The sequence below is a fragment of the Lycium ferocissimum genome, chromosome 8, assembly GCF_029784015.1.
Source record: "Lycium ferocissimum isolate CSIRO_LF1 chromosome 8, AGI_CSIRO_Lferr_CH_V1, whole genome shotgun sequence".
Classification (NCBI taxonomy): Eukaryota; Viridiplantae; Streptophyta; class Magnoliopsida; order Solanales; family Solanaceae; genus Lycium; species Lycium ferocissimum.
The window spans coordinates 40,703,486-40,729,671 of record NC_081349.1 but is presented as its reverse complement, the minus strand read 5'-3'; the positions used below and the strand labels follow the sequence as shown (position 1 = coordinate 40,729,671).

Here is a 26,186-nt window from a genome sequence, read left to right as displayed (position 1 = left end):
GAAAGATTAAACTCAATGTTAAGAAAATGCCCACATCATGGTATCCAAGATTCTGATATTTTATATATTTTTTATCATGGTCTTAAACCCTCTGCTAGAAATGTAATTGATGCAGCATCAGGAGGATCTATAATGGGCAAAACCACTGCAGAAGCCACACAATTACTGAATGAAATTTCAGAAAATGCTATTCAATGGCCTTCAGACAGAATGATTATCAAGAAAGCAGCAGGAGTGAATCAAGTTGAAGCTTTAAATTCATTGACACAACAAATTGCAGCTCTCACACAAAAAGTCGAGGCTATTCAGGTAAATGCGCACTCACCATCTCAACTTGAGAATTGTGATGTGTGTGGAGGTAATCACCCCAATCACGAATGCCAAGCTTCAACTCAAAATGAGGAACAGGTAAGTGCTATTGGTTACAGAAACAATTACTCATTTGGTAGTCCTATGGCACAAAAACATCCAGGATTCCAATGGAGTAATCCTAATGGTGCTGAAAATTCCCAACGATTTTTTAATCAAAAGCAGCAGGTACAGGCACCACCTGGTTTTCAAAATCAAAACAGAGGGCAGCAAAGTTTTCAACAGTATGAACAACAGCCCCAAAGAACGCATCAGCCAGGCCTTGAAGACTTGATATACAAATACATTAAGACTGCTGATGAAAAAATGGAAAGCCAAAATTCAGCCATCAAAAATTTGGAAATTGTGTAAGCCAATTAGCAACCCTCATGTCAGGACAAATTCAAGGTACTCTACCGAGCAATACCGAGAAGAATCCAAGGGAGCACCTCAAAGCCATTGCCCTACGGTCAGGTAAAGCTCTTGATGATCCATATGCGGATCGACAAGGAACTCCACGAGAGGTAGAACAGGTAAATGAAAGCGAGAATAAGGATGAACCTAAGCTTCCAAGTGAACAAAAAGAAAAAAAGAAAAAGGTGGAAGAAAATGAATTCATTAGAAATCCTCATTTTGAACCTCTCCCCTTTCCCCAAAAGATGAAGCGAGAAAAACTTGACAAACAGTTCTCAAAGTTTCTGGAAATTTTAAAACAACTTTACATTAATATACCTTTCACAGATGCTTTGACACAAATGCCTTCTTATGCTAAATTTCTTAAAGATATCTTGTCAAGTAAAAGAAAATTGGAAGAAGTTTCTGTCGTTAAGCTTACAGAAAAATGTAGTGCTATACTTCAAAATAAGCTTCCACAAAAACTTGGTGATCCAGGAAGTTTTACAATTCCTTGCACTCTAGGAGGTGCTCATTTTGAAAAAGCATTATGTGATTCAGGTGCATCAATAAATCTAATGCCTTTTTCAATTTTTAGGAAATTAGAACTTGGTGAAATGAAAGACATTGGTGTGTCTCTTCAACTGGAGGATCAAAGTACTAAAAAACCGAAAGGAATAATTGAAAATGTTCTTGTAAGAGTCGACAAATTTATATTCCCAGCATATTTTATAGTACTTGAAATGGAAGAAAATACAGAGGTACCATTAATTTTAGGTAGACCATTTCTCGCTACAGGTAGAGCAATTATTGATGTCCATCAAGGACAATTGATACTACGAGTTGATGAGGAAAGAGTGATTTTTGACATGCAGAAAATAATGAAATTTCCTAAGGATGAGTCATCATCTTCTTGTTTTCAAATTGACCTGCTAAATGATCTTGCAGATGAATACAAAGATGATCAGTTGATTACTGATTCATTGGAAAGATGTTTGTCCAAATCAGGTTCGACAAGTGATGATGACCCCATAATAAAAGAAGAAGCTGAAACACTTGAAAAAGATTTCGAAAATGAGTAAGTCCCACCAGAAGTTCAACCAAAAATTAAACTCAAAACTCTTCCTTCTCATTATATGTTTTTCTTGAATCTGAATTTTTTCCAGTAATCATCTCATCTTCTTTAACTACAGAACAAGAAAGCAGATTAATTGGAGTGTTGAAAGAACACAAAAGGCTTTAGGATGGACTATAGCCGACATCAAAAGAATCAATCCAGCTATTTGCATGCATAGAATTCTCATGGAGGATAATTACAAGCCAATAGTCCAACCCCAAAGGAGACTGAACCCAGCAATGCAAGAAGTTGTCAAGAAAGAAGTGGTGAAACTTCTAGCAGCAGGTATCATTTACCCGATATCTGACAGCCCTTGGGTAAGTCCCGTGCAGGTAGTACCAAAGAAAGGAGGTATGACGGTAGTAAAAAATGAAAATAATGAACTCATACCTACCAGAACAGACACAGGATGGAGATTCTGTATTGATTACGAACTAAGACGACTTAATGAAGCCACAAGAAAAGACCATTTTCTCCGCCTTTTATTGACCAAATGCCGGAGAGAGTTGTGTGTCATGGTTTTTATTGTTTTCTTGATGGATATTCTGGATACAATCAAATATCAATTGCTCCAGAAGATCAGGATAAGACCACATTCACATGCCCCCAAGGTACGTATGCTTATCGAAAAATGCCATTTGGACTATGTAACGCCCCTGCTACATTCCAGCGTTGCATGTCGGCAATTTTTTCAGACATGACTGAAAAGTTCCTTGAAATTTTTATGGATGATTTCACACTTTTTGGTAAGACATTTGAAGATTGTCTCTATCATTTAACTTTGGTGCTTAAAAGATGTGAAGAGACAAATCTAGTTCTTAACCGGGAAAAATGTCATTTTATGGTAACAGAGGGAATTGTTTTAGGACATAAAATCACTGCTAAAGGGATAGAAGTGGATAAGGCAAAAATTGATCTTATAGCAGGATTACCCCCTCCTACTACTGTTAAAGGCATTAGAAGTTTCTTAGGGCATGCAGGTTTTTACGAAGGTTTATAAAAGATTTTTCAAAATTTCAAAACCACTTGACTAACCTACTAATGAAAGATGTGAAGTTTGAATTTTCAGATGATTGCAGAAAAGCATTTGAGATCCTCAAAGAAAAATTGACCAATGCCCCAATTGTTGTTTCTCCTAATTGGAGCCAACCATTTGAAATAATGTGTGACGCAAGTGACACAAACAGTTGGAGCCGTATTAGGACAAAAGAAGGACAAGATTTTCAGACCTATCTACTACGCCAGTAGAACGCTCAATGAAGCTCAAAGAAATTATGCCACAACTGAGAAAGAACTACTGGCGGTAGTATTTGCATTTGACAAATTCCATTCCTATTTGATAGGAACAAAAGTTACAGTATTCACTGATCATGCAGCTTTAAAGTATCTCTTAACAAAGAAAGATGCTAGACCTAGATTGTTAAGATGGATACTCCTTTTACAGGAATTTGATCTTGAAATAAAAGACAGAAAAGGATCGGAAAATCAGGTAGCTGATCATTTGTCACGTCTGGAAAACCCTCCTACTGAAATATCCGATATCAAGGAGGAATTTCCCGATGAACATATCTATGCAATCACAGCAGTTGTAAACCAGCCACCTTGGTTTGCTGACATCGCCAATTATCTGTCTGGAGGATGGATCCCAAAAGATTTTTCTTATGAACAAAGAAAAAAGCTAAAAAAAAGATGCAAAACATTACTATTGGGAAGATCCTTACCTGTTTAAATTTTGTGCAGATGAAATAATCAGAAGATGTGTACCGTAAACGAAATGAACAACATCTTAAGTCATTGCCAAGATGGAGTGTTGGAGGACATTATGGAGGGAGGAAAACAAGAGCTAAAAAAGTACTTGAAGTTGGTTTTTTCTGGCCTACTCTATTTAGAGATGCAAGAAATTATGTCGCCACTTGTGACAAATGCCAGAGAAGTGGTAACATTTCAAAAAGGGACGAAATGCCTCTTGACTCTATTTTTGTGTGTGAAATATTTGATGTTTGGGGTATTGATTTCATGGGTCCTTTTCCCCCTTCAAACAGTTGTGAATATATTTTAGTGGCCGTTGACTATGTGTCAAGGTGGGTCGAAGCAATGGCTACTAGAAAAAATGATGCTCGTATTGTTTGTGCTTTTCTTAAAAAAAAATATATATTTTCCAAGTTTGGAACTCCACGAGTTATCATGAATGACCAGGGAACTCATTTTGTAAACTGACAATTCGCTAATTTTTTGTCTAGATATGGAGTAACTCATAAAACAGGAACTCCCTATCATGCTCAAACAAGCGAGTAAGTAGAAGTATCCAACAGGAAATTGAAAAGTATTTTAGAAAAAACTATTGGATCCTCGCGTGAAGATTGGTCTTTAAAATTAGATGATGCTTTATGAGTATACAGAACTGCTTTTAAAACTCCCCTAAACACATCTCCTTATAGACTAGTTTTTGGAAAAGCTTGTCATTTACCTGTGGAATTAGAACATAAAGCATATTGGGCTATAAAATTGTTGAATCTAAATTTGCCAGATACAGGTAAAAATCGTTTGTTGCAGCTTGATGAATTGGAGGAGTTCAGACTTGAAGCGTATGAAAATGCTAATTTGTACAAAGAAAAGACAAAAAGATGGCATGATAACCTCAATCGCCATAAGTATTTAAAATTAGAGACCATGTTCTATTGTACAATAGCCGATTAAGACTATTTCCACGAAAATTCAAGTCACGTTGGACAGGACTGTACATCATAACAGAAGTAACCCCTTATGATGCCATCGAAATACAACATATCAATGGGGGAGAAAAATTTAAAGTAAACGGTCATCGTTTGAAGCCTTATATCACTAGAAATTTTGATAAACAGGCTTCAACAATTCTTTTTACTTAAAAAGAATACTAATAAGTCGAGCTGACGACGTTAAACTCAGAACTATTTTTTTCTTCCCTCTTTCATACTTTAAATAAATTTTAGTAATTAGAAGTATACTTTTTCCTTTTAAGTATATTTTAAATAAAGTCATATATATAATAAAAAAATATAGGTTATAAAAAAAAAAAAATATATATATATATATATATATATATATATATATATATATATATATGTTTGCATGTTTATGCCCCTTGATATGATTTTTGTTTTCTCCTCTGCAACCTAGTCTCTACTATAGCAGGGAAACTCCCAGAAGCGGGAAATATGTTTCAAATTCAGAATTGCGGGTGGAGTTGACAGGCGCTAGAAAAAAAAAATCAGGGAAGCCCTTTTATCTCCTTTTACTTTTAAATTGCGTGTCATGGGGACATGACATTATTTAAGTATGGGGGTGGAGGAATATATTGTGTATATATATATATATATATATATATATATATAATAATAATAATAATATGCATTTTCATTATTATTTAACTAATTTTTTTTTTTTTTAAAAAAAATATATATATATATATGTGTGTGTGTGATTTCTTTTTCATATTAAAAAGAAAATTGAAAAAAAAAACTGAGTTACTTTATCCATAAGGTAACTTATTTCATGTACTTCCATGGATTTCTTGTTCGGTTCTTTGCCATGGTCGTAATATTTTGAACCGAACACTTTTTAGGACTTTTATTTATTTTCTTTGTTTTGCTAAATAAGTTGGCTAAACTTGGTTTGATTTGAAAATCATGAGACTTCAGAAAGACGAATTTAACTGAGTACCTTTCATGAGTTGTACGACTACTTTTCCAAGCTCATACTTGCTTATTGGTGATTGAAATCATGGTGTTTACTAGTCCCAAGTGCATTGTGTGGTCAGTATATATTTTACCTAGTTCTCATGTTTATTTGGAAATCTAGAACTTGCCTTGAATGTGGTTTGAGGCGAAATTCTAGGTTGATTTTTGAGTTGAGAAATGAAAGTAGGCCTTCCTTGTTAAACTATGGCCTAAATTAACCTACCCTGATGATTTTTGTCCCTTGCTAGCCCCGTTGAGCCTAAATGAATTATCCCTTATTTATTGATCGCCAAGTCTTAACCCTTAGCCTTTTTTTTTTTTAATTATTATTACGACTTGCTATTTGTTCACCCTATTTCCTTTAGGCACTTTGAAAGTTGATTTGAATGCAGAAAATTTAGTGTGGATGGTGATTGAGATTGTTGATCTTTTGGAGATGTTGTCTGAGAAAAAAATTGTTGAAAAACTGAAAAAAAAAAAAAAAAAAAGGAGAGCAACAAACAGATGTTGGCAACTCCATTTTCAAAGAAAAAATAACAAAAATCGTGAAAAGATTGAAAAGTAAAGAAAAAAGGTTTATTGTTTAAAAAGAATTGGAAGGCAATTGTGCTTAAGCGAGAAAGTGAAGTGTAGTGCCTAAAGGGAATTTGAGTCACTATTATCCATATGTATCCTACCTGTCCCTAAGCCTACATTACAACCTTATAAAAGCCCCTACATGATCTCAACTCAAAGACTCCTACATTAGTGGATAATCACATGATAGTCAAGCTTATGGTTATTTCCGATAACATGAAATACTTCTTTGTTGAGAGTGAGCGAAATTTCAACATATGCCCTTCTTTGTTCTAAAATAGATATATTGTGTGATATCGGGCATCTTTCTTCATTTGGTGAGACGCACTTGGGATTAGAAAATATTGTTATTTCACTTCTCAATAAGTAAATATGAGTACGGTTAAAGGTTGTCGAACTCATGTAAATCATCTTAGTCAAATCTTCTCTACCAAAAGTTCTCATGATTTTACTTAAAATATTTAGCCACTATATTTAATAATTTTCTTTGCTCGAGGACGAGCAAATATTTAAGTGTGGGGGTATTTGATAAGACAAAAATACATATATAAATTAAGTTGTTATTTAATTTTAATACTAATATTTCTATATTTTATTTTAGGAGACACCATAATTTTAATAAATAAATCAAATAGCAAAATCAAGAAGAAGAATGAGAAAAGAAAAGAAGAGGGGAACCGAAAGGTGCTGCAAAGAGGAAAGCAAATTGTACAAATTTTCTTTAGTGTGGGACCCACCAAATTGAAAAAAAAAATGGAAAAAGAAAATCAAAGGAAGAAAGACAAAGCCTATTCTCAATTACAATTTAAAGGGAGTATTATCCTAATTGGAAAATTTGCAGGTCATGAAACCAATTTTAAAACATGAACACAATTTTCTTTAAATAATCTTAAAAAGGAAAAGGAAAAAGAGAAAGGAAGTTAAAAAATTTTGGCAAATTGCAAGTTACATTTAAAAAAAAAAGAAAGAAAACAAATTACAGCGTAGTTGCTCATTGGCTAGATAAAAAAAGACTCTATAAATTTCCATTTGAGGGGAGACTGAAAAAAAAATTGAGAGATTTTTTAGAGCAAATGGGAGGAAGAGAAAATATATTGTTTCCATTCTTAGAGCAAAAATATATTGTTTTCTTTTCTTCTACTATTTCTTCAATTGTTTAATGTTGGAAATTATTCTAGGTCCTACTTTTAATTAAATAGCGGAATTATTCTTCTTGAATATTTCTTCTATTTTCTTATTAATGGATAAGAATATTTCCATTAGCTGTATTAACTCCAATATGGAATAACTTTCTTTTGTGTTGGGAGAATGACGGATCTTGATATTTCTATATAATAGTAGATAATATTATTCCTCAATTTCACATGTTTGAGCGGAAGCTTTCTATTTAACTTTTATATGCTTTACAGTTAGATGTTATTTTATTTGTTAACGTTTATCTAATTTATACTACCAATTAATTTGTTACTAATTCTGTAATCGAGAGAGGCGGAAGAAGTAACATAGTTAATTGTCGTATTGATAGATGTTAATATTTATTTAGTGACATCTATCTCTTTTATGTTATAATTAATTTTACACTTATTTGTAATCGAGAGAGGCGGATAGTGTATTGATTAGTTATAGCAAGTAAGGTAACCGAAAGGGACTTACTATAAAGAGCATGTTTCAGTTCAAGCATATATTTCGGTGCTTTAATATTACTATTTTGATAATTAATTTGTATAACCGAGAGGAGTGCGATTAATTCTTCAACTTAAGTAATAATATATAAATGTAATCGTGAGAGGCATTTATACATTTATGAGAAATAGAAATTGAAGATTAAAGAATTTACTTTATAATAGAAATATCAAGTGAAGTCAGGATCCCAACACCTTTTAGTACATTTGTGAAAAATTAAAATATTTCTCCATTGCTTTAATTACATATTTTTAGTTAATTAATTCACCAATCAACTCTCTTCTGATATTCTCAAATAGTAATTAAAATAAGAAACAATCTCGTAGAATAGTAAAAATATATAAACCAATCTCTTTGATCTCTTCATTTTCCATCTACTCACTCTCTTTCTTTTTCCAAATATGGGTTCGACATCTTTCTATACTATAATTTGATGCCTTTCGTACCGTAACTTCGGTGGTGGGATTCGATGTACGAAACAATATATATGGGATATCCTACTCGCGGGATCTCCTTTACCATGCCTACTATTTCAAATCGTGCGTCACGTATATATCGATAACACCTCGCGAACATACGGCCTTATGACACATTCCGGTCGTCGGTGCTTCCAATTTCGGGTGATTTAATAATTACGTTAGGATTTACCTCTATGACCTTCCATAGCGTCACTCGCTTTTCCATCGTACGTACGGCTTATATAGGAAAATCTTATTTCTTATGACTTGGCTCTATCGCACGATCACGGGACGTAAAAGAAGGTCAACAATTCCTAGATGCCCGCGCAGCCTCCGTTTATAAATGTGGCCGGCTTCACACCCATAAACAAGACTCTGCCGGGACACGACTTTGCGGACAACCCCTAGACCGACTCGCTCCGATACCACTTTGTCACACCCGGTCTTACTAGGGTGTGATGGGCACCCGACCCCATATTCGGGCCGAGCGAACCCGCCGACTCTTATTATACATATGAACTTATGAATCGATTAGAAATGAATACATAGAATTTTTTTTTTTTTTCCATAAGTAAAATCGACATCATATAAGACTCGTGACACGAAACATAATAACATATCATTAGTGGAGCCGCTTACGGACCGACAACCCAATACCCACGACTGCGTCTCCGCAAAGTCTCTAACTTCGAACAAAGCATCACAGCATCTATACTCGACTCGGCGGCACTCTCCGGGACAAGTGGAGCCTACCAAACTCGTGGAACATCCTCTATGCTAGATTCGATTATCGTACGGGTGTACACGCGGCATGAAACGCGCCCCGAGGAAGAGGGGTCGGTACGAGCAATGTACCGAGTATGTAAGGCATGAAAAATAATACAACGGGAACATAAGTATGAATACCATGGGATCATAGAGCATGTGATGAGATAAGAGGATAACTTTGTACATGTGAATGCCTTTTGGTGGATACCATGCATGCTTGTCTTTCCTTTTTAGGAAAAAAAACATTTCTTTTCCATATACATAGAAAATAGATCTTATATCGCATCATGTTATATCATAGCATATCATATCATATCGTGTTATATCATATCAAGTCATAGTGTATCATATAGTATCATAGCACCGAATAACGTCGGCTCGCCCATCTCTTGCGCCGAAATACTCCTCGCCCATAAATCCCGCGTCCGGATGAAAAACCAGGCGACCGGTGGCAATGAAACATGTTTCCCTTCCCATTCCCCATGTATCCCTTCCCCCACCCCATGTGCATATACATATCTCATATACATATGTCGTATAAGCATGCGGGGAGAGCCCAAAGGAAAGTCGTGCATTCGTCGGAGTGACGTAAGGTCGGTAGCCTCCGATTACTTTATGGAATAATCATGGGCGCTTTGTCTCACTTTGAAGGAACAATTATAAAGCGAGACTTTCAATCAAGGATAACATCGCGGGAAAACATAAAACAGGGACATAACATATCATTTCATATATTTTGAAACCTTTAAAATAGTCATTATCCAGAAATGGCTTGGCATCTCGTATCGTCGTGTTCCTGGTAAGAACATATCCTTGACATATTCGTCCTAGTCATTTTCTCATACCTAGCATCATCATTATCATCATAAAATCATAGTCGTTGTTTTGGTCATAAAAACTTTCAAAAATCGTAAAACTTGGATTTTGGAGAAAATGAATATTGTGGAAAACATTCATAAACTTTTAGGAAGGAAATCATGCTTTGAAATCATAACTTCTAACTTATGAAAATACGGACGTTATGGGAGCATCGATAAAATTACATCGTATGATTCATGCCATAGGAAGAAAGGGCTTAGCCTTAACATACCTGCGCCGCGCCTTATTAGCTACACTTATTTGTCCGAACTTGTGCCGCTAGTCTACATTCAAGAAAATTGATGCAACCATTAGATTCATTATTAAGCACACTTGTCTTGATTTTTTTTTTTCAAATGAATTCACTTATGATGCCGAAATTTCGCGCAACATCTCCCCGTAAATACACCATCCCCGAGAGTCTTACTCAGCCCAAATCATCAACAACAATCCGGGAATTCAACCCGGCCAAACTATCAACAATACCAACAATTATTCTAGCAACACTTCAACATTCAATTCTATTCAATTCAATTCAATTCACATGACTTTCAAAACGATTCAATCGACATACTACTTCATTCAACACCTTTCAAATACACAAGAACAATAACAACTTAATTCTTTCTTTCAAATTCAATCTCAACAACCGCTTACAATCTTCCAACACATGTCTCATTTCCAAATTCATGAATTATATTTACAACCCATACATTGGTGAATTTATTCTTACAAATATACGAACCACACTAACATCACACTAACTTCTTCAATGTATGCACAAACAACTCCAATTCATCTCAAACTACTAAACCTCCATTCTACGTCACATAATTCATAACGATCACAACTAAAATATGAAGTAAAATTATCTTCTCATACACAACTAGGGCAGCCCCTATACATGCATATTCCATAAACTCCATTCATTTCATAACATTATAATAACAAGCAACACACTACATAAAATTAATGCATTACTCCTACATCACACTACTCCATTCGGCCACACCACACATGCATATTTCATGAGTTCCATTCTTTTCTACATACTACAATATTCACAAATCATCTATAACACATAGAAAAGGGAATTAAACCTTACCTTCCTCCACTTGTCTTCTCACTTGGCTAGAGTTTCCAACTTACACAACCAATCTTTCTTATTCCAACAATAACAAATGTTATAGAGAACCTTCCATTTGGTTAGAAAGGCTAGAAGAAATTAATTTTTCTTGGACATCTTCTTGCTTCCAAAATTTGGCCACCATGGCCGAATATTTTTTCTTCTTTCTCCTACTCTTTTTTTTTTTTTTTTTTTTTTTCAAGTCTTTCTCAAGTTAAAATGATGACCAACCCACATATATATATGTATACTTGGCTCCAATGGTAAGTGGACTCTTGTCCTCTTCTTGAAGTTTCCTTAATTACAATAAAAGATGACTTATTTTTTTGTCATCTTTCTTTCCTTCTTTTTTTTTTCTTCTTTTAAATTCGGCCAACATGGCCCTTTCATGAAGCTTCTTGAATCCTTTGCGAAATTACCATTTTGCCCTCAGTCTTTCGATATTGCCATGAACCCTTTTTGTGAGTTTTTTCCCCTTTTCGCCCTTAACCTTTCTCAATATTTCCATACTAATAAGGTTCATAAATAATATTCACAACCCATTTGTATATTAAAATAATTTTGGAAATAGTCTTGCCCTCGACATTCCTCGACTATCTCGAAATATTCGGACGTACAAAGTACGGGCTATAACATACCATTTTCCAACCTAAAAACTTGGTTACTTAAGAAATAGAGAACCTAGTAAAGTCATTACATAAGATGAATAAGATGTGTTTAACAACGACGAGTTCCCTGTGAGATTCAACCCCAACCTAGTTGGGTTTTATATATGACAATGACCGATTTACATCATAAAAAGGTGTAATTTGGGCAACATTAAATTTTGGCGCTGTTGCTCAGAAATATGGTCCGCTAACAATCTTATTTTTAAAGTATTCAGATCTTAATTCAACATCTTAATATTCTTAATATTCAAATGTGTATTCAAATTGAAACATCTAAATCTTATTACATGTCTTAATATTTAGATGTGTATTCAAATTCAGACATCTAAATCTTAATACACATCTTAATATTCATATGTTCATTCAGATTCAGATAGCTTAATCTTAATAAAAATAAATGAGGCCATAGGTGTACATAGGTGAAATTTATAACCAAACATTTGTACATAGGTGAAATTTATAACCAAACATTGTACAAAAATTTTATACCAACATTTTTCTTCCTAGTATACCCTACCGACTAGTACATGAGTTGTTCGTACTGTCTATCTAGCCGACTAACCAATATTGTAACTAATTCACCAACTAAGCTCTTAACTGAGTAGCAACCCAAAAATATTATCTCTCACTAGTAAGCTTCAGCTGTACATTAACGCATACAGCAGGTTGCATGTGCCACTTGAGGTTTTCTTTAATACTTATAGACTAATTAAATAAAATATCTTCAATTCCTTCATTTTAGCCGTATTGACTCGCCAGTTAGATATTGACACAATGACATGTTGCTGTGGGCGGGGCGGCTAGTTGATCTTTTTGGGGTGGTCATGATGTCGACTCTTGGCTCTTCTTGGAGGCCAACCTTTATATATTACATCCTCAGTCTCATAATAAGTGTTAATTTAATAAAAAAAAAAAAAAAAATTCATAATAAGTGTAATTATAAGAAGTCAAGACATAAATTGACTAGTTTTTTTCAATCTATCCTTAGATAAAAATTAACAAGTTAAAATAACATCTAAATTATTATTGGAAAAGTACACGTAGTAACTTGGTATTATTGGATTCTCAATGTCAAAAAGTTTGCTACTTGTGCATGCTTTAATCAAGAGAAAAAAGTAATTTATTTTTACTATATGGGGTAATTTGATAAACTTTACATTGCATTATTTGTTTCTTAATATGAGTGTTTTTGGCTAAGGTAACACTTATTATCAGACGGAAGGAGTAGTACTCTTCCCCTCTCAATTTATATGACACTTTTTTCTTTTTTAAATCAATTTAAAAAATAATGACACATTTCTATATTAGTAAAAAATCAAAATTTTAAATTTACCTTTTTACCTTTAATGAAATAATTTTTAGTTACATAAATTTTTATGATTTGTTTAGAATCACAAGTTTTAAATTTTTATTTTTATTTTTAAAATTTCATACAGAGTCAAACACCTTAAAAAATAGGGGGATGAATATTATGGTTGTATCTTCTTCTTTTTTTCTACAATAATTTAATGCACTTTCATCTTTTCTTACTTTTTGTCATACTGCACTGCAACTGTATCTTCTATTTTGTACCTTTCGTGCCACCCTACTGACCGTACGGCTTACCGTTAATTTTACGCAAATGATGATTTTTTTTTTCAACCGCAAATCATGAGTTACTCCCCCTTTTACCGTTTTAGATTTTTCTAACTTGAAAAATATTATTCAAAAAGATAAAGTGAATTTATTAATTTTCGAAGGTTTAGGTTGGATCTAATAGAAATTAATAGGATTGATACTAGAAGGTTGTATACCAAATTTAGAGTCATTTAGAGTTGATTTGAATCAATTTAGAAGAAAAAATGCGTTGGCAAATTTTCACACAACCAATTATAGTGGCTCGTCAAAAATTTGTAATCAATTCTAGCAATTTATCAGCCTTTATGGTCATATTATATATAATACCAACGATCTGTAAGAATTGTCACAAAGCAAGTTTTGATTTCAATTTAAACATAGCTAACATTTATGGTCAAAATTTTGGCGATTGACCAAGATGTGGCTAGAAAACATGGCGATTGTTGTGACAAGGAAAGTTTTTCCCATAAATTTAAAATGCTATTAAAACCTGGCCACAAATCTATTTTTATAATTTTTTTTAAAAAATGGAATCAAAATTTAAGGGGCGGCACTGAAACATGATCTCATTTATGAAAATATCTCCTATGTTTAAGGGGTGTACTTAAAAGTGTTTGGTTGATAAAATAGAAATAAGAGTTTTATACTTGTACAGTTAAAGTTGAGTGACTTATTCACTAAACGGGGGAGAAAGAAAAAGGGTCAAATCTAAAATTAGATTTGGATTAATAATTAATTGAGAATGCAAAATATACAGCAAAAGATATTGTCTAAAGAAGAAGAAAAATGATTCTTAAAAATTAATCCTACCATCTTATAGTTTTAACCAAATAAAACGCTTCGTAATCTAAAAAAGAAAGACACTATTACACTTTTCACACACACATGTACTCTCTCCGTCCATTTTTACTTGTCACATATTAATTTGGCGGCCCTATTAAGGAGCAAAAATTAGAATGATAATTTTACTATATCATCTTTAATTATTGCTAAGTAACGTAATAATTGAAATCAATAAAACATACTTTAAGAGTGTGCAGTCACTAAGAATTCCTATAAAACATACTTTAAGAGTTGTGCACCCATTAAGAATTCATTGAAATTGTCAACCCAATAATTAATCATAAGAGTAAAATATATATTAAATAGTAAATTAACTCTTAGTTTTTTAAACTGAACAAGTAAAAAATGAATAATTATTTTTAGTATATAGGACAAGTAAAAATGAACGAAGGACCTAACATAATGTAGTTTACTGTTTTTTAAATTTAACTTTATTTGGAAAAAAACAAAAAAGTTGATTTCATATTCATGTAAAATATTAAGTGATGTTAGATCTGTCTTGAGTACCGCTATAAGACGATTGAGTACCTGCAATTTGCCAATAATACTATCGTTCTCACCGTACATTTGACTTTTCTGACTTTCCGATTATAAAAGTTGCTTTTGTTATTGTCTAAATTCTTTTTATCACTTAATATACGACAACATTATTTTCGATGTATTTTATGATTATAGTGATTCCAGGGTCCAACACCATGGCCCCCGCCAAGTAGAAAAAATGCGGCGACCAGTTTCCTAGTCACCAAGTTGTCACCAACATCATAATTGTGCTAAACTTTTATATAAAATAATGGAGTATAATTTTATATAAACATAAAATTACTTAAATATAATTACATAAAATTATTAGGTGAGACCATAAATATGAACATTAGACATGTAATCTGTTGTAACGAAATGAATTACACCTCTAACGTACTCCAACTGTATCAATTAAGTGATCAACGGAGTTTAAGAAAGAAATAATTTTGAATATGTGGTCTTAAATTTGTCAAGATATTTTTGCCACCATAAAAGTATGTTTTTAAAAATAAAAAATATTATTATTATTACATATAAAATTTGTTAATCTTTGTCGGATTAATTAGTAAGAAAATAGTGGCACGTCACAGTGCTTTGCACAAAGGGAATACTTGGGAGTTGATATCTTAAAATTGTCTCCACTTTTGATATTTGTGTGGAACTAAGCGTTTTAATTAATATTAATGAGAAAATTATGAACTAAAATAGCTTTAAGTTGAGCGGAAAATATGATAAGGAACGGAACCAAAACTAATCATGAATTGGGGCATGCCAGTCATGACAGATCGGAAGACTTCATGCTATATTAAATCTAGATGTCATGTTGGATTACTCACAAATCATATCGGATCGTCATGATTTCAGAGTTACAAACAAAAGAGGAACAAAAATATTTCAGAACTGTGGCATGCAAGTCATAATTGACAAGTTACTTAGCTACCTTATTGGATTACTCACAAATTATGTCAGTTCATCATGGTTCTATAGCTACAAATTATAAAAAGTACATTTAATTAAGAACTATGACGTGTAAGTCATGACAAATCGGTATGATGTCATGCTATATTTAATATAGTTGTCCCGTTGAATTACTCACAAATCACGATGAATCATTATGATTTTAAAATTACAAACATAGAAGAGGCATTATGGCATGCAAGTCATAACATGTTATTGATATGACTTCATGCTACCTTCAGTTTACCTGTCATGCATGTTGGGTGCTCACAAATCATGATGATCATCATCATAATTTTAAAGCTACAAAGAAGAAGAGGAAAAATGTATTTCAAAATGTTATGTAGCTGTAATATTGGAGTGAAATAATAATAAAGAATAATTTTCAGGTGCCACGAGTAAAACATACTTATTTTAAAAGTGTTTTCACGTACAATGAATGAAAAAAATTTATTTAAAGGCAAGAATTAGCGACAGATAAATTATGTAGCTAAACGGCAAATTCCGCCGCTAATCATATTTATCAGCAACAAATTAGAAACAGCTTATCAAGAAAATTTGTTAGCTATGATACATTTAGTTACGGATAAGTGACAAGTTGGTAGCTAATACTAATTTTTTATAATCTTTTATTAGGTACCGTTTATGATATAAATATATTTAAAAAATTACTCTACCATGAGTAAAATACTATCAAACAAAAGGAAAATAGTTTCAAGCATGCAAGTCATGTAAGCTATTATGACTTCACTAATTATACTGAATTATCACAACAATTATATATATATATATATAATAATAAATCGTGAAACACACCGACTTAAATTAGAACGACAAATATGTCATTTGTCCTGGGGGTATTAACAAAACGCATTCATTTTTGTAAGATGTGAAAAAATGGGGACAAATAAACAATAACAATCTCAAAATATCAAACTTTTTGATACGTATTGTTATCCTATAGCCTTAATCAAAAGGCCACACGTCTCTTTCCTTGACCCATGGATGTCCCAAAAGGCTACCCCTTACAAAAACACCTGCCTAAACGAGCTTCACATAACACCTTTGACCTTTTTATACCCCACCAGTTTTAAAATTAACCGCAATGGAGACATACTAGTCATAAGTTATTTTAATACTACAATAACGACCCTTTGGAGTTACCAAGAGTCCCAGAAAAACAGTCCCCCCTACCCCAACTCACGACTACAAAAATGATCATATTTCTCCACTTTCAAGAATCAATCAACTAAATTCTCAATATGGCATCTTTTTCTGTTAAATTTTCAGCAACTTCACTACCAAATTCTAACAAATTTTCCAAGCTACATGCTACTCCGCCACAAACGGTGGCGGTAACGCCACCTGAGGCGGCGGAGATAGCTACCGAGAGGCTAGAGCCTAGAGTAGAGGAAAAAGATGGATATTGGGTACTTAAAGAAAAGTTCAGAAAAGGTATAAATCCAGCTGAAAAGGCAAAGATTGAAAAAGAACCTATGAAGTTGTTTACTGAAAATGGTATTGAAGATCTTGCTAAGATCTCACTTGAAGAGATCGAAAAAACTAAGGTCACTAAGGATGATATTGATGTTAGGCTCAAGTGGCTTGGCCTTTTCCATAGGAGAAAGCAACACTGTAAGTACCATAAAAAATATCCTGTTTTTAGTACTCCCATGATCTCAATTTGTTTGACATCTTTTCTGTTGTAGAGTTAGTTTGACTAACTTTCGAAGCTAAATTGAATTGGATTAATTCAATTATTACATTAAAACTCAGATATTCTCTGGAAACTATGCAAAAAGTGCTACTCCCTCTCGTCCATAATATTTGTCATGTTTAATTTTTAGAAGTCAAATTACATCAACTTTCGATCTAACATTTTAAGATATGTTTTCCCAACATATTGATATATGGGTTAATTGCAACTTATAGTACTTTTCGTTTTTGAATATCTAAATTGTAGTTTTAAATATTAAATTAGTCTAATTCAATTTAGTTTCAAAGATTAATCAAATTGACGGCTTGAGAACCGATAACTAATATGGAGACCTTGTGGGAGTACTCACCTAATTTCATTTTATATATGTGATGTTTGATCGAATGTCAAAACATTTCTTAAGTTATAAGATCATGCCAATAAAGATGTAATATGAAGTTTAAGTTGGAGATTTTTCAAAATATAGAAAAGTGTCTTTTTTTGTACAAGCTAAAATAGAAGAGTGTCATACAAAATGAACGGATGGAGTATAAGTCAAGCTAAAAGTAAGATTCTGCTCTGTTAATTATTATGTTAATCTTCAGCTAATATGCTGATCATATTTACAAATTTGTCATCAAATTGTGATGATCAGATGGACGATTCAAGATGCGATTGAAGCTTCCAAATGGGGTAACGACGAGTGCCCAAACTCGATACTTAGCCAGTGTGATTAGGAAATATGGGAAAGATGGATGTGCTGATGTGACTACAAGGCAAAATTGGCAGATTCGCGGGGTTGTGCTGCCTGATGTGCCTGAGATTCTAAAGGGACTTGATGAAGTTGGCTTGACCAGTCTGCAAAGTGGCATGGACAACGTTAGAAATCCGGTGGGGAACCCTCTCGCGGGGATTGATCCGCAAGAAATTGTAGACACAAGGCCTTACACTAATTTGCTGTCCCAATATGTCACTGCCAATTTTCGTGGTAATGTGGACGTGACTAACTTGTAAGTCTTACGTACTCCCTCCATTTCAATTTGTTTTATGCTTAGTTTCAAGATTTTGTGCGGAGTTAAAAAAAAAGAAAGAGAACTTTTATTGAATCGTGTGGTCTTAAAACTAAAGATGTGTCTAATGTACCGAAATGCCCTTTCAATATTGTGGTTTTAAATATGTCATGTAGGATATTGATGGTAAAGAGTTAGTAAATATAGAAAGTAGCATTCTTTTCTAAACAGAGTAAAAAGGAAAGTAAGACAAACAAATTAAGCCTGAGGGAGTAAAACATTTCCCATTTTTTTTTGTTTTCCACTTTATAGCTTGATTGAAGATTCGAGTCATTGATTTTACATTGAACTTACCTTTTGTAGTGATTCCATATATTGCTTTTAACTTGGCGTGTTAGATAGACAACTTTTTTAAGCCTTTTGATTATTATTGAGAAAATGAAACTTAATCTAACTAGAAATTGTAGACACAACTTTTTTTCTTTGCAATGGGGGAAAATGGGATTATGCTAGTGATGTTTGGAGTAATCTTTAAGATAAAAGTGTCAAGGATGGAATAATGTCTAATTTCAAGAAGAGGACTCAGTAGTTGTTCATATTAATTTGAGGGAGAAAATTAAATCATCTGCTAATCAGATTTTGCGATATGATGATGTTATGGCAGGCCAAGGAAATGGAATGTATGTGTAATAGGGTCACACAATCTTTATGAGCACCCCCATATCAATGATCTTGCGTACATGCCTGCAACGAAAGATGGACGATTTGGATTCAATTTGCTTGTGGGTGGATTCTTCAGTCCGAAGCGATGTGCAGAGGCAATTCCACTTGATGCATGGAGTTCCAGCTGATGATGTAATCCCTGTCTGCAAAGCAATATTAGAAGCTTATAGAGATCTTGGTACCAAGAGGAAACAGGCAGAAAACAAGAATGATGTGGTTAATTGACGAACTTGTGAGTGATACCTTCACTATGTTTTTATCATTTGCATGCTTATTATGTCTTATATTTTACTTGTCCCAAAAAAAAAATTTGTCATTTATCTTTCATCTTACGTATGGCCTCAAATGGAGTTTATAAACTCATAGTATACATCGTGTTGATTGGAAACATGAGTTCCATGATAACATTTAATTTTGAGCTGCATATTGTTTTGAATAGAAGCGCTTCAACCAATCCTACACTACTAAAAATACAGAAATAGACGACGGTTAAATTCTATAGCTAAACAGTAAAATACGTCGTTAATCCTATTTAAAAACGGATTAGTGACAGATTATCAAAAAAAAAAATGTTAGGTACGAGCTATTTAGGGACAGATTAGTGATGAAATTCGTCTCTAATTTCTTTGTTTTTGTAGTGTTAACTCATCATGTAAGTGATGGAATATTAATAGCTTCTCATCTAGGTGGATGTGTACAAATTCCCTTTCTAGGCAGAGCCAAAATTTCTCTAGCTGATCTAACTGGTCTCATTTTCTCCCTGCTTGATTCAATGATTTAGGGTGTTGAAGGATTCAGGCAGAAGTTGTCAAGAGAATGCCCCAAAAGAATCTAGAGAGAGAGTCTACAGAGGACTTGGTCCTGAAAACAATGGGAAAAGGAGGGAATACCTTGGCGTGCATCCGCAGAAACAGGAAGGGTACAGCCTTATCGGTCTTCACATTCCGGTGGCCGTGTCCAAGCAGATGACATGGACGATAGCTCGCTAGCGGATGAGTACGGTTCAGGAGAACTCCGACTGACAGTCGAACAAAACATCATTATCCTATCATTGAGAACTCGAAGATTGATGCATTGCTCAACGAGCCTCTTCTGAAGAACAGATTTTCACCCGATCCACCTATCCTCATGAGAAATTTGGTGGCTTGTACTGGTAACCAGTTCTGTGGGCAAGCCATAATTGAGACTAAAGCACGTTCGATGAAGATAACCGAGGAAATTCAATGGCTAGTCTCTGTGACACAGCCAGTGAGGATGCGACTCGGACAGGTTGCCTGAATTAAGTGCACAAGTTCAAGTTGCGGATATCGGGTTTATGGGGTGCTTGACAAGAAAGGAAGGAAGACTGGTGGAAGGGGCCGATGTTTTCTTGGGTGGCAGAATAGGGAGTGATTCACATTTGGGAGATGTTTATAAGAAATCTGTCCCTTGTGAAGATTTGGTACACACCAGGACTTACCAGTTAAAAACTTTGGTGCGGTTCCAAGAGAAAGAGAAGAAGCAGAAGAGTAATCTTAAAATTTCAGAATTAGTCAGGGCGTTACTCAGCACAGTTAATTGGACAAGAATGGAATGTGCTTACCATATTAAGATATTTCAAGGTACAGAACTGGTGGTACTGTTGTTGAAAGTTAGTTGAATAATCAGAAAATGAGCTGTTCCCAACACGTTCGTGTGTGACATAGCACGATGCAAAATACTTGTACTTGTTTCCAAATATAATTACAGGGTGTATTCTTTTAGAAAACAGATCCAAACCAAATGCTTTTGATTGAACCACCTCTGTTGGTTTCCTAATAATAATTTTTTATTTATTTTGATATTCATACATATCAATTTTTCCTATTATTGCAATCAATAAGTGTTGGTATTTGAATTGTTCGATTTTACCACCAACACCAGGGATATCTGAGCAGAGCCGTGGTCAGAATGTACTTCTGATTCCCTTGGCCTAGTCAAATATATTGTGTTGGAGAAATTCTTGAATCTCTGTTGAATCTGAAAAGAAAATGTACATCGAGTTTAGAGTCATGTTGACTTCATCTATTTAAAACTTTAAATGTTGTACTTAATTCCTCTGGAAACTCACTTCTTGATCTATCTAAAATAAAATTTAAATGATTTAAGACTACATAAAAAGTTCAAGAAGTTCTACCAATTTACAATTTGTGCTTTCTAAAGATGTTTTTAAATTCTATGAAGATTGTACTCCTAATTAGTAGTGCTAGTAAGTGTCATATGAAAAGAAACGAAGAGCATAGTGGACTTATGACCTGCCAATTACTCTCATTTGCCATGTAGCAATAATTGAGTGGGGAATTTATAAGTAATCGAAGAGTTAAAAAGGGGCAAAAAACACACCTCATTCTAATTTCTATGTGGCAATTTTTTTTTTCGAGAGTCAATTTGACCAAACTTTAAAACCAACAGGATTAGATTGAAGAATATTTTATGATTAAAATTTATATATTTAAAAACTATATAAAGTACATAAGTTGCAACTTTTTCTATATTAATTACAGAAAAATATCTAAAATATTAGTCACAGCTCACTAGTCAATTCTGCAAGCCTAAAAAAGTCAGCTACATACCTTGGGACACAGGAGCACTAGCCAGCCACCAAATTATCATCAATTGGCTGAAATGTACACATCAACTATCGCTCACTTTTTCTGGGCCACGATGGGGCTGTATAACAAACTCTCGCATCAGAATCGACAAATTGAGCAGAGAGGAAACTACAAAAAGGAAGCACCGCCGCGCGTTGACCATTATCTCCTAATTCATACAAAGTATATGTGGGCAAAAACAAAGAACATCAATTTTTTCTTTTGATATTTATTTTTGCAATTGGGGCTGCAGAACGACATGAATCAAAATTCACTTATTAAAACAGACGATCGAGAAAAGGGAAGTTCAAAGAACCTGCTTTAGGGCGATTACTCCGCCTAACTTTTCGCAAACCCATCAGCAAGATATCAAGTTTGGCTAAACAAACAAGTTACGTTGCCAACGAGCACTGTTAACGTAAAGCAAGAAAACGACAAGGTTGAAAAGTACACCGCATCAAATAGAAACCTTTATTATTTTTTCTTCTGTTACAGCGATTGGAAGTAATCTGTAAATTATACAACAAAAAGTAATACAACGACAACAAACCTGGAAGCATATCCTCACACAAATGAATTTTATATGTAGGCATTTATACTTACCTTACTCTACCTCAAGGAAAGAGAGACATTGCTTAGTCAGAAAAGGCACCGAACAATAATGTTAGAATAGCAAAACAACAAGATACGTGAAAACAAAATGTGGTAACAGTAATACACATCAAGGTATAAGAAACTACAGCGTAATTTGATATACTACAACTAAAAGGAAAAGAGGAGCGGCGGAGACTCACCCCCTCCCACCCCATACGTGTTTTCCACAACATAGCTTCCTTCAACCTTCTACCCTATTCTCTACCTCCATACTCCTTTCTATTTCAGATTGGCTGCCCGCCGACCAAGCTGAACTGTCATGTCTAATCACTCTCCCCCCAATTCTTCTTCGACCTACCTCTACCTCTCCTAACTCCTCGCCATCGCCAACCTCTCGCACCTCATTTGGCAGCATCCTCACGCCTCCTTTTCACATGCCCGATCCACTCCAACCTCGCTCTCTCTTCTTGTCTCCGCCACCGATGTCACTCCCACTTTGTCCCGTATAACTTCGTTCCCACCGAATCTCTCCGAGTATGCCTACACATCCATCCGACATCCTCATCTCGCCTACCATCATCTTCTCGAACATGGGAATTCTTGATCGGCCACATAGATAAGAGGACAGATTTTATTGAAATTTGAATTGGCTTACTATTATAAGAGTGATGGGCACAAATGGAGATGATTCTGCTATCACAGATACATAGAAATATCTGCAGTGTGGCATTCTTAACTCCTATCAGGTAACTATAAGCTTTCAGAGAGAAATTTACTTTCCTAATCATGCATATCAGCCTTTGCCCATGAATATTAGGAGCATTTCTATTTTTGCAGCACTAAACTGAGTATTTACAAATAATGATTTGGTAATTAATACTAATAAATATTAAACTTTAAATATTTAGAATACTGGTAAACACCGATAATTTTGCTTGAAAAATATTCTATGAAATATATACTAACACTTCACTCACAAAAATTTCAACTTTTTTGAATTCATGTTCTTTGCGGGAAAACTTTAACTTCGAAATACTCTAATCTTTTCATCTTTAAACCAAATATTGTAAAATGCAAGGATGTCTCTCAACCAACCTCCTCTTCTGCCCCCCCCCCCCCCCCCAACCCCAAACAAGAAAAAAAACAAAAAAATCAAAAATCACCTTCAGCCCTCCAGATAAATTACATGCAATGTAAAAAGTTATTTATTTCTGTGAGTCACCTAATACCTATGCCGGTGGCCGAAAAGGTAATTATGTTTTAGTTGTGTGTGTCACGTACACCCCGTTATCAAAAATAGTTATAAACGGAAAAAAAAAAAAAAAACTTTCTAGGAATACAAGAACTCCTCATCAGAAACTACACCAATTCCACAGGTCAAGAACAACCACATATAAAAGCAAATAAGAAAATCAAACATACATGTTTTTCAAATCTTCTCATTGAAGAGTCAACTAGCTTTTCATCAATAGGCCAGCCTTCTCACAAGTTGGTTCTAAGCAAATGGAAGACATGATCTTCCCTTGTGTCTCCATAATCTCCACCCCACCCTTTCCATCCACTCTTCTTAAGTGCATCATAATAAGTCAAACTCCTATCTCTCAGGAAATCTTTTCTGCAGTAAAAACCATAATTTTGAGACAAACAAGATTGGGACAATAACCTAAGATGAGCGGGGATTTAACTGATCATCAAGTCCTTTACTTTCCCGGAAAAATAAACAAACAATACTCATCACGTTATTCCCCAAAAAAAGGGAGGATTAATGCCATTCCGCAACCCAAAACCACCCCCAAAGGTTTTCACTAACTCCCTAAAAATGTTTACAAATTTGCACCCGCACTGTCAGCACCCAAAGAAAACAAAAAAATCAACGTGGTCCTTAACCCCGGCTCCTTAATAAATTCTTCGGTAATATGAGATCGTCGGGGATTTCCCCCAGGGGTTCAAAATATAAAAAAAAAAAACATACGGGCCTAAGGGGTTCAACGTCAATATATATACTAAAAAAAAATTTTTAACCTTTAAAAAAGGGGTTTTTTTTTCCCGAGGTTCGAGAACACCCTCGTCATGGGTTGGCTTCTGATGAAAACACAATTTACTTAAAAGCAGTCCATTTTGGGCCAAGAATCATCATAGCACGTGGGTGGGTGTTCGGGGCTTTTATAATCAACGGATATGGAACTACGTTGGCCTTAGAAAATATAAGTGTAGGTATTGTCGTGCCCCCTTGAAAAAACATTCAAAGAAAATCCCCACCATGGATGTATATAAAGGGGGGAAACTTCTGGTTGTTTTCGGTTATTTTGGGAAGATAAAAGGGGGGCTGAATTGTTGTTTATATCCTTGGGTTTACACCAGTATTGGGATTATCCCAGGGGGAGACATAACATAATTATGAAATCTTTCGACCCGCCGATACACGAAAGAAGGGAGAAAAATCATGAGCTATTTCATTTTGGGATTGAAACCATTCTTTGATTTTAAAGGTGAAGTCGTTGCTTGAGGAAAAGTAGAATTCTTGAAAGTGCAAGGGGGGGGGGGGGGGGAATTTTAAAAATTTTTTTGTTCTTATGACAGGTTAGATGGGAGTCGACTATTTGCTCAAGTGCTAATAGTAAATGGAAGATAAATGACACAAGTGTTTTATCGGTTGTTAATTGAATCCAATCCTCCCGGGGCGGGGGATCTCTGCAAATTTTCGTTAAGGTTTGGACAATCGAGGTTTGAATGGGTTCCTACGTCTACACTCAAATCCTCTTTAATTTTTTTGATAAAACCCTTTAAAATTAAATATCTCCTTTTTTTTTTTCTTCCCTATAAATCCCGGATCTTTTTTTAAAAAAAAGTAAAGGAAAAATCGAGAGAAGAGACAAGCATGTTTCGTTTTGGGCCCTTTTATACTCTTTTGCCTTTTGGAAAGATCCCCGATTTGACCCTTTGGAAAGGGGAATTGATGACCCTATTTCCAAGAAAAAAATTTATGCTTCTTTCCTTTTCTTTGGGGCGATTATCAATCATAATTTTAACTTCGAATTTTCCCTTTTTAATTTTAGGATGGTTTTCCTTTTGAAAGTTTTTGAACCTTTTGATGGGTTTTCCCCTTGTGAATTTCTTCTTTAAGTTGCGAATCCTTTCCTTTCGAACGTTTTGCAGGGAAGGTGTTGTTAGCCACCTCTCAAAAGGGGCTTCCAGGAGCCCTCTCTTTGGGCTTTTTGTGGGTCCCTCTCGTTGGGGCTATTTTGGGGCTTATATTCCTTGTACGATTCAATTTTTGCCGGGAAAATTGTCTTAAAACTTGACATAACAATCTCCCCCCTTTTTTGGAGCAATTTTAAGAGATTAGTTATTCGTGACGGACCCCGAATGGATAGGTTCCCCCGGTTGATTATTCTTTGGGTCCTCAAAAAACAAAGCAAAAAGGAGATATGGTGATAACATTTGTAAAATGTTAAACGAAGCAACACAAAATGAAAAAACAAAAGTGCAAAACAAACCAAACCCAAAATTAAGTCCCACAAAAAAATTGTTTAAACGGCCCAAAAAAAACCAAATGAAAAAAAAAAAAACTACTCGGGGACGGGGCGAAGACGGGAAATAACAAAGGGATTCACAAAAATCCCTTTTTGGCACGGGGTAGTAAACTTAAAAATGCGAAACACGGAACGGGGGAGGTTTGGGCTTCCTTTTTCGCATCCCGGTTTTCCTACAGAGACATCGCACCGTTCCTTGGGGGTTTTCGGAAACTTCTCCCGAAACAAGTGGATGCCTTAATCTTTGATGGACTCTTTTTTTTATCCTGAGGAAAGTTTGGAAGAAGTTCCAAACATTAAAAGATGACAAGGATCGTTTTTTTTACTTTGGGGGAAGGAAAGGGGGAGCTCATTGGCTTGCCCCAAAATTC

General features: G+C 34.5%; 1 protein-coding gene and 1 pseudogene across 1 annotated transcript; both read left to right on the top strand.

Annotated features, from left to right (window-relative positions):
* Positions 1 to 737: 737 nt before the first annotated feature.
* LOC132066349 (uncharacterized) lies at positions 738 to 2,296 on the top strand. Its single transcript, XM_059459674.1, has 3 exons — positions 738 to 1,819; positions 1,935 to 2,175; positions 2,261 to 2,296. The coding sequence occupies exons 1-3, from the start codon at positions 738 to 740 to the stop codon at positions 2,294 to 2,296; spliced, it is 1,359 nt and encodes a 452-aa protein (XP_059315657.1).
* A 14,554-nt stretch (positions 2,297 to 16,850) lies between these two features.
* On the top strand, positions 16,851 to 20,797 carry LOC132068470 (ferredoxin--nitrite reductase, chloroplastic-like; annotated as a pseudogene).
* The last annotated feature ends 5,389 nt before the right edge of the window (positions 20,798 to 26,186 follow it).

What these genes read in the sequence shown, in the direction of transcription:
- LOC132066349 (XM_059459674.1), top strand. Translation starts at nt 738, where the DNA reads ATGTCAGGACAAATTCAAGGTACTCTACCGAGCAATACCGAGAAGAAT. An exon ending in GAAAAAGATTTCGAAAATGA is followed by an intron (nt 1,820 to 1,934) that starts GTAAGTCCCACC and finishes CTTTAACTACAG; the next exon opens with AACAAGAAAGCAGATTAATT. An exon ending in CGATATCTGACAGCCCTTGG is followed by an intron (nt 2,176 to 2,260) that starts GTAAGTCCCGTG and finishes CTACCAGAACAG; the next exon opens with ACACAGGATGGAGATTCTGT.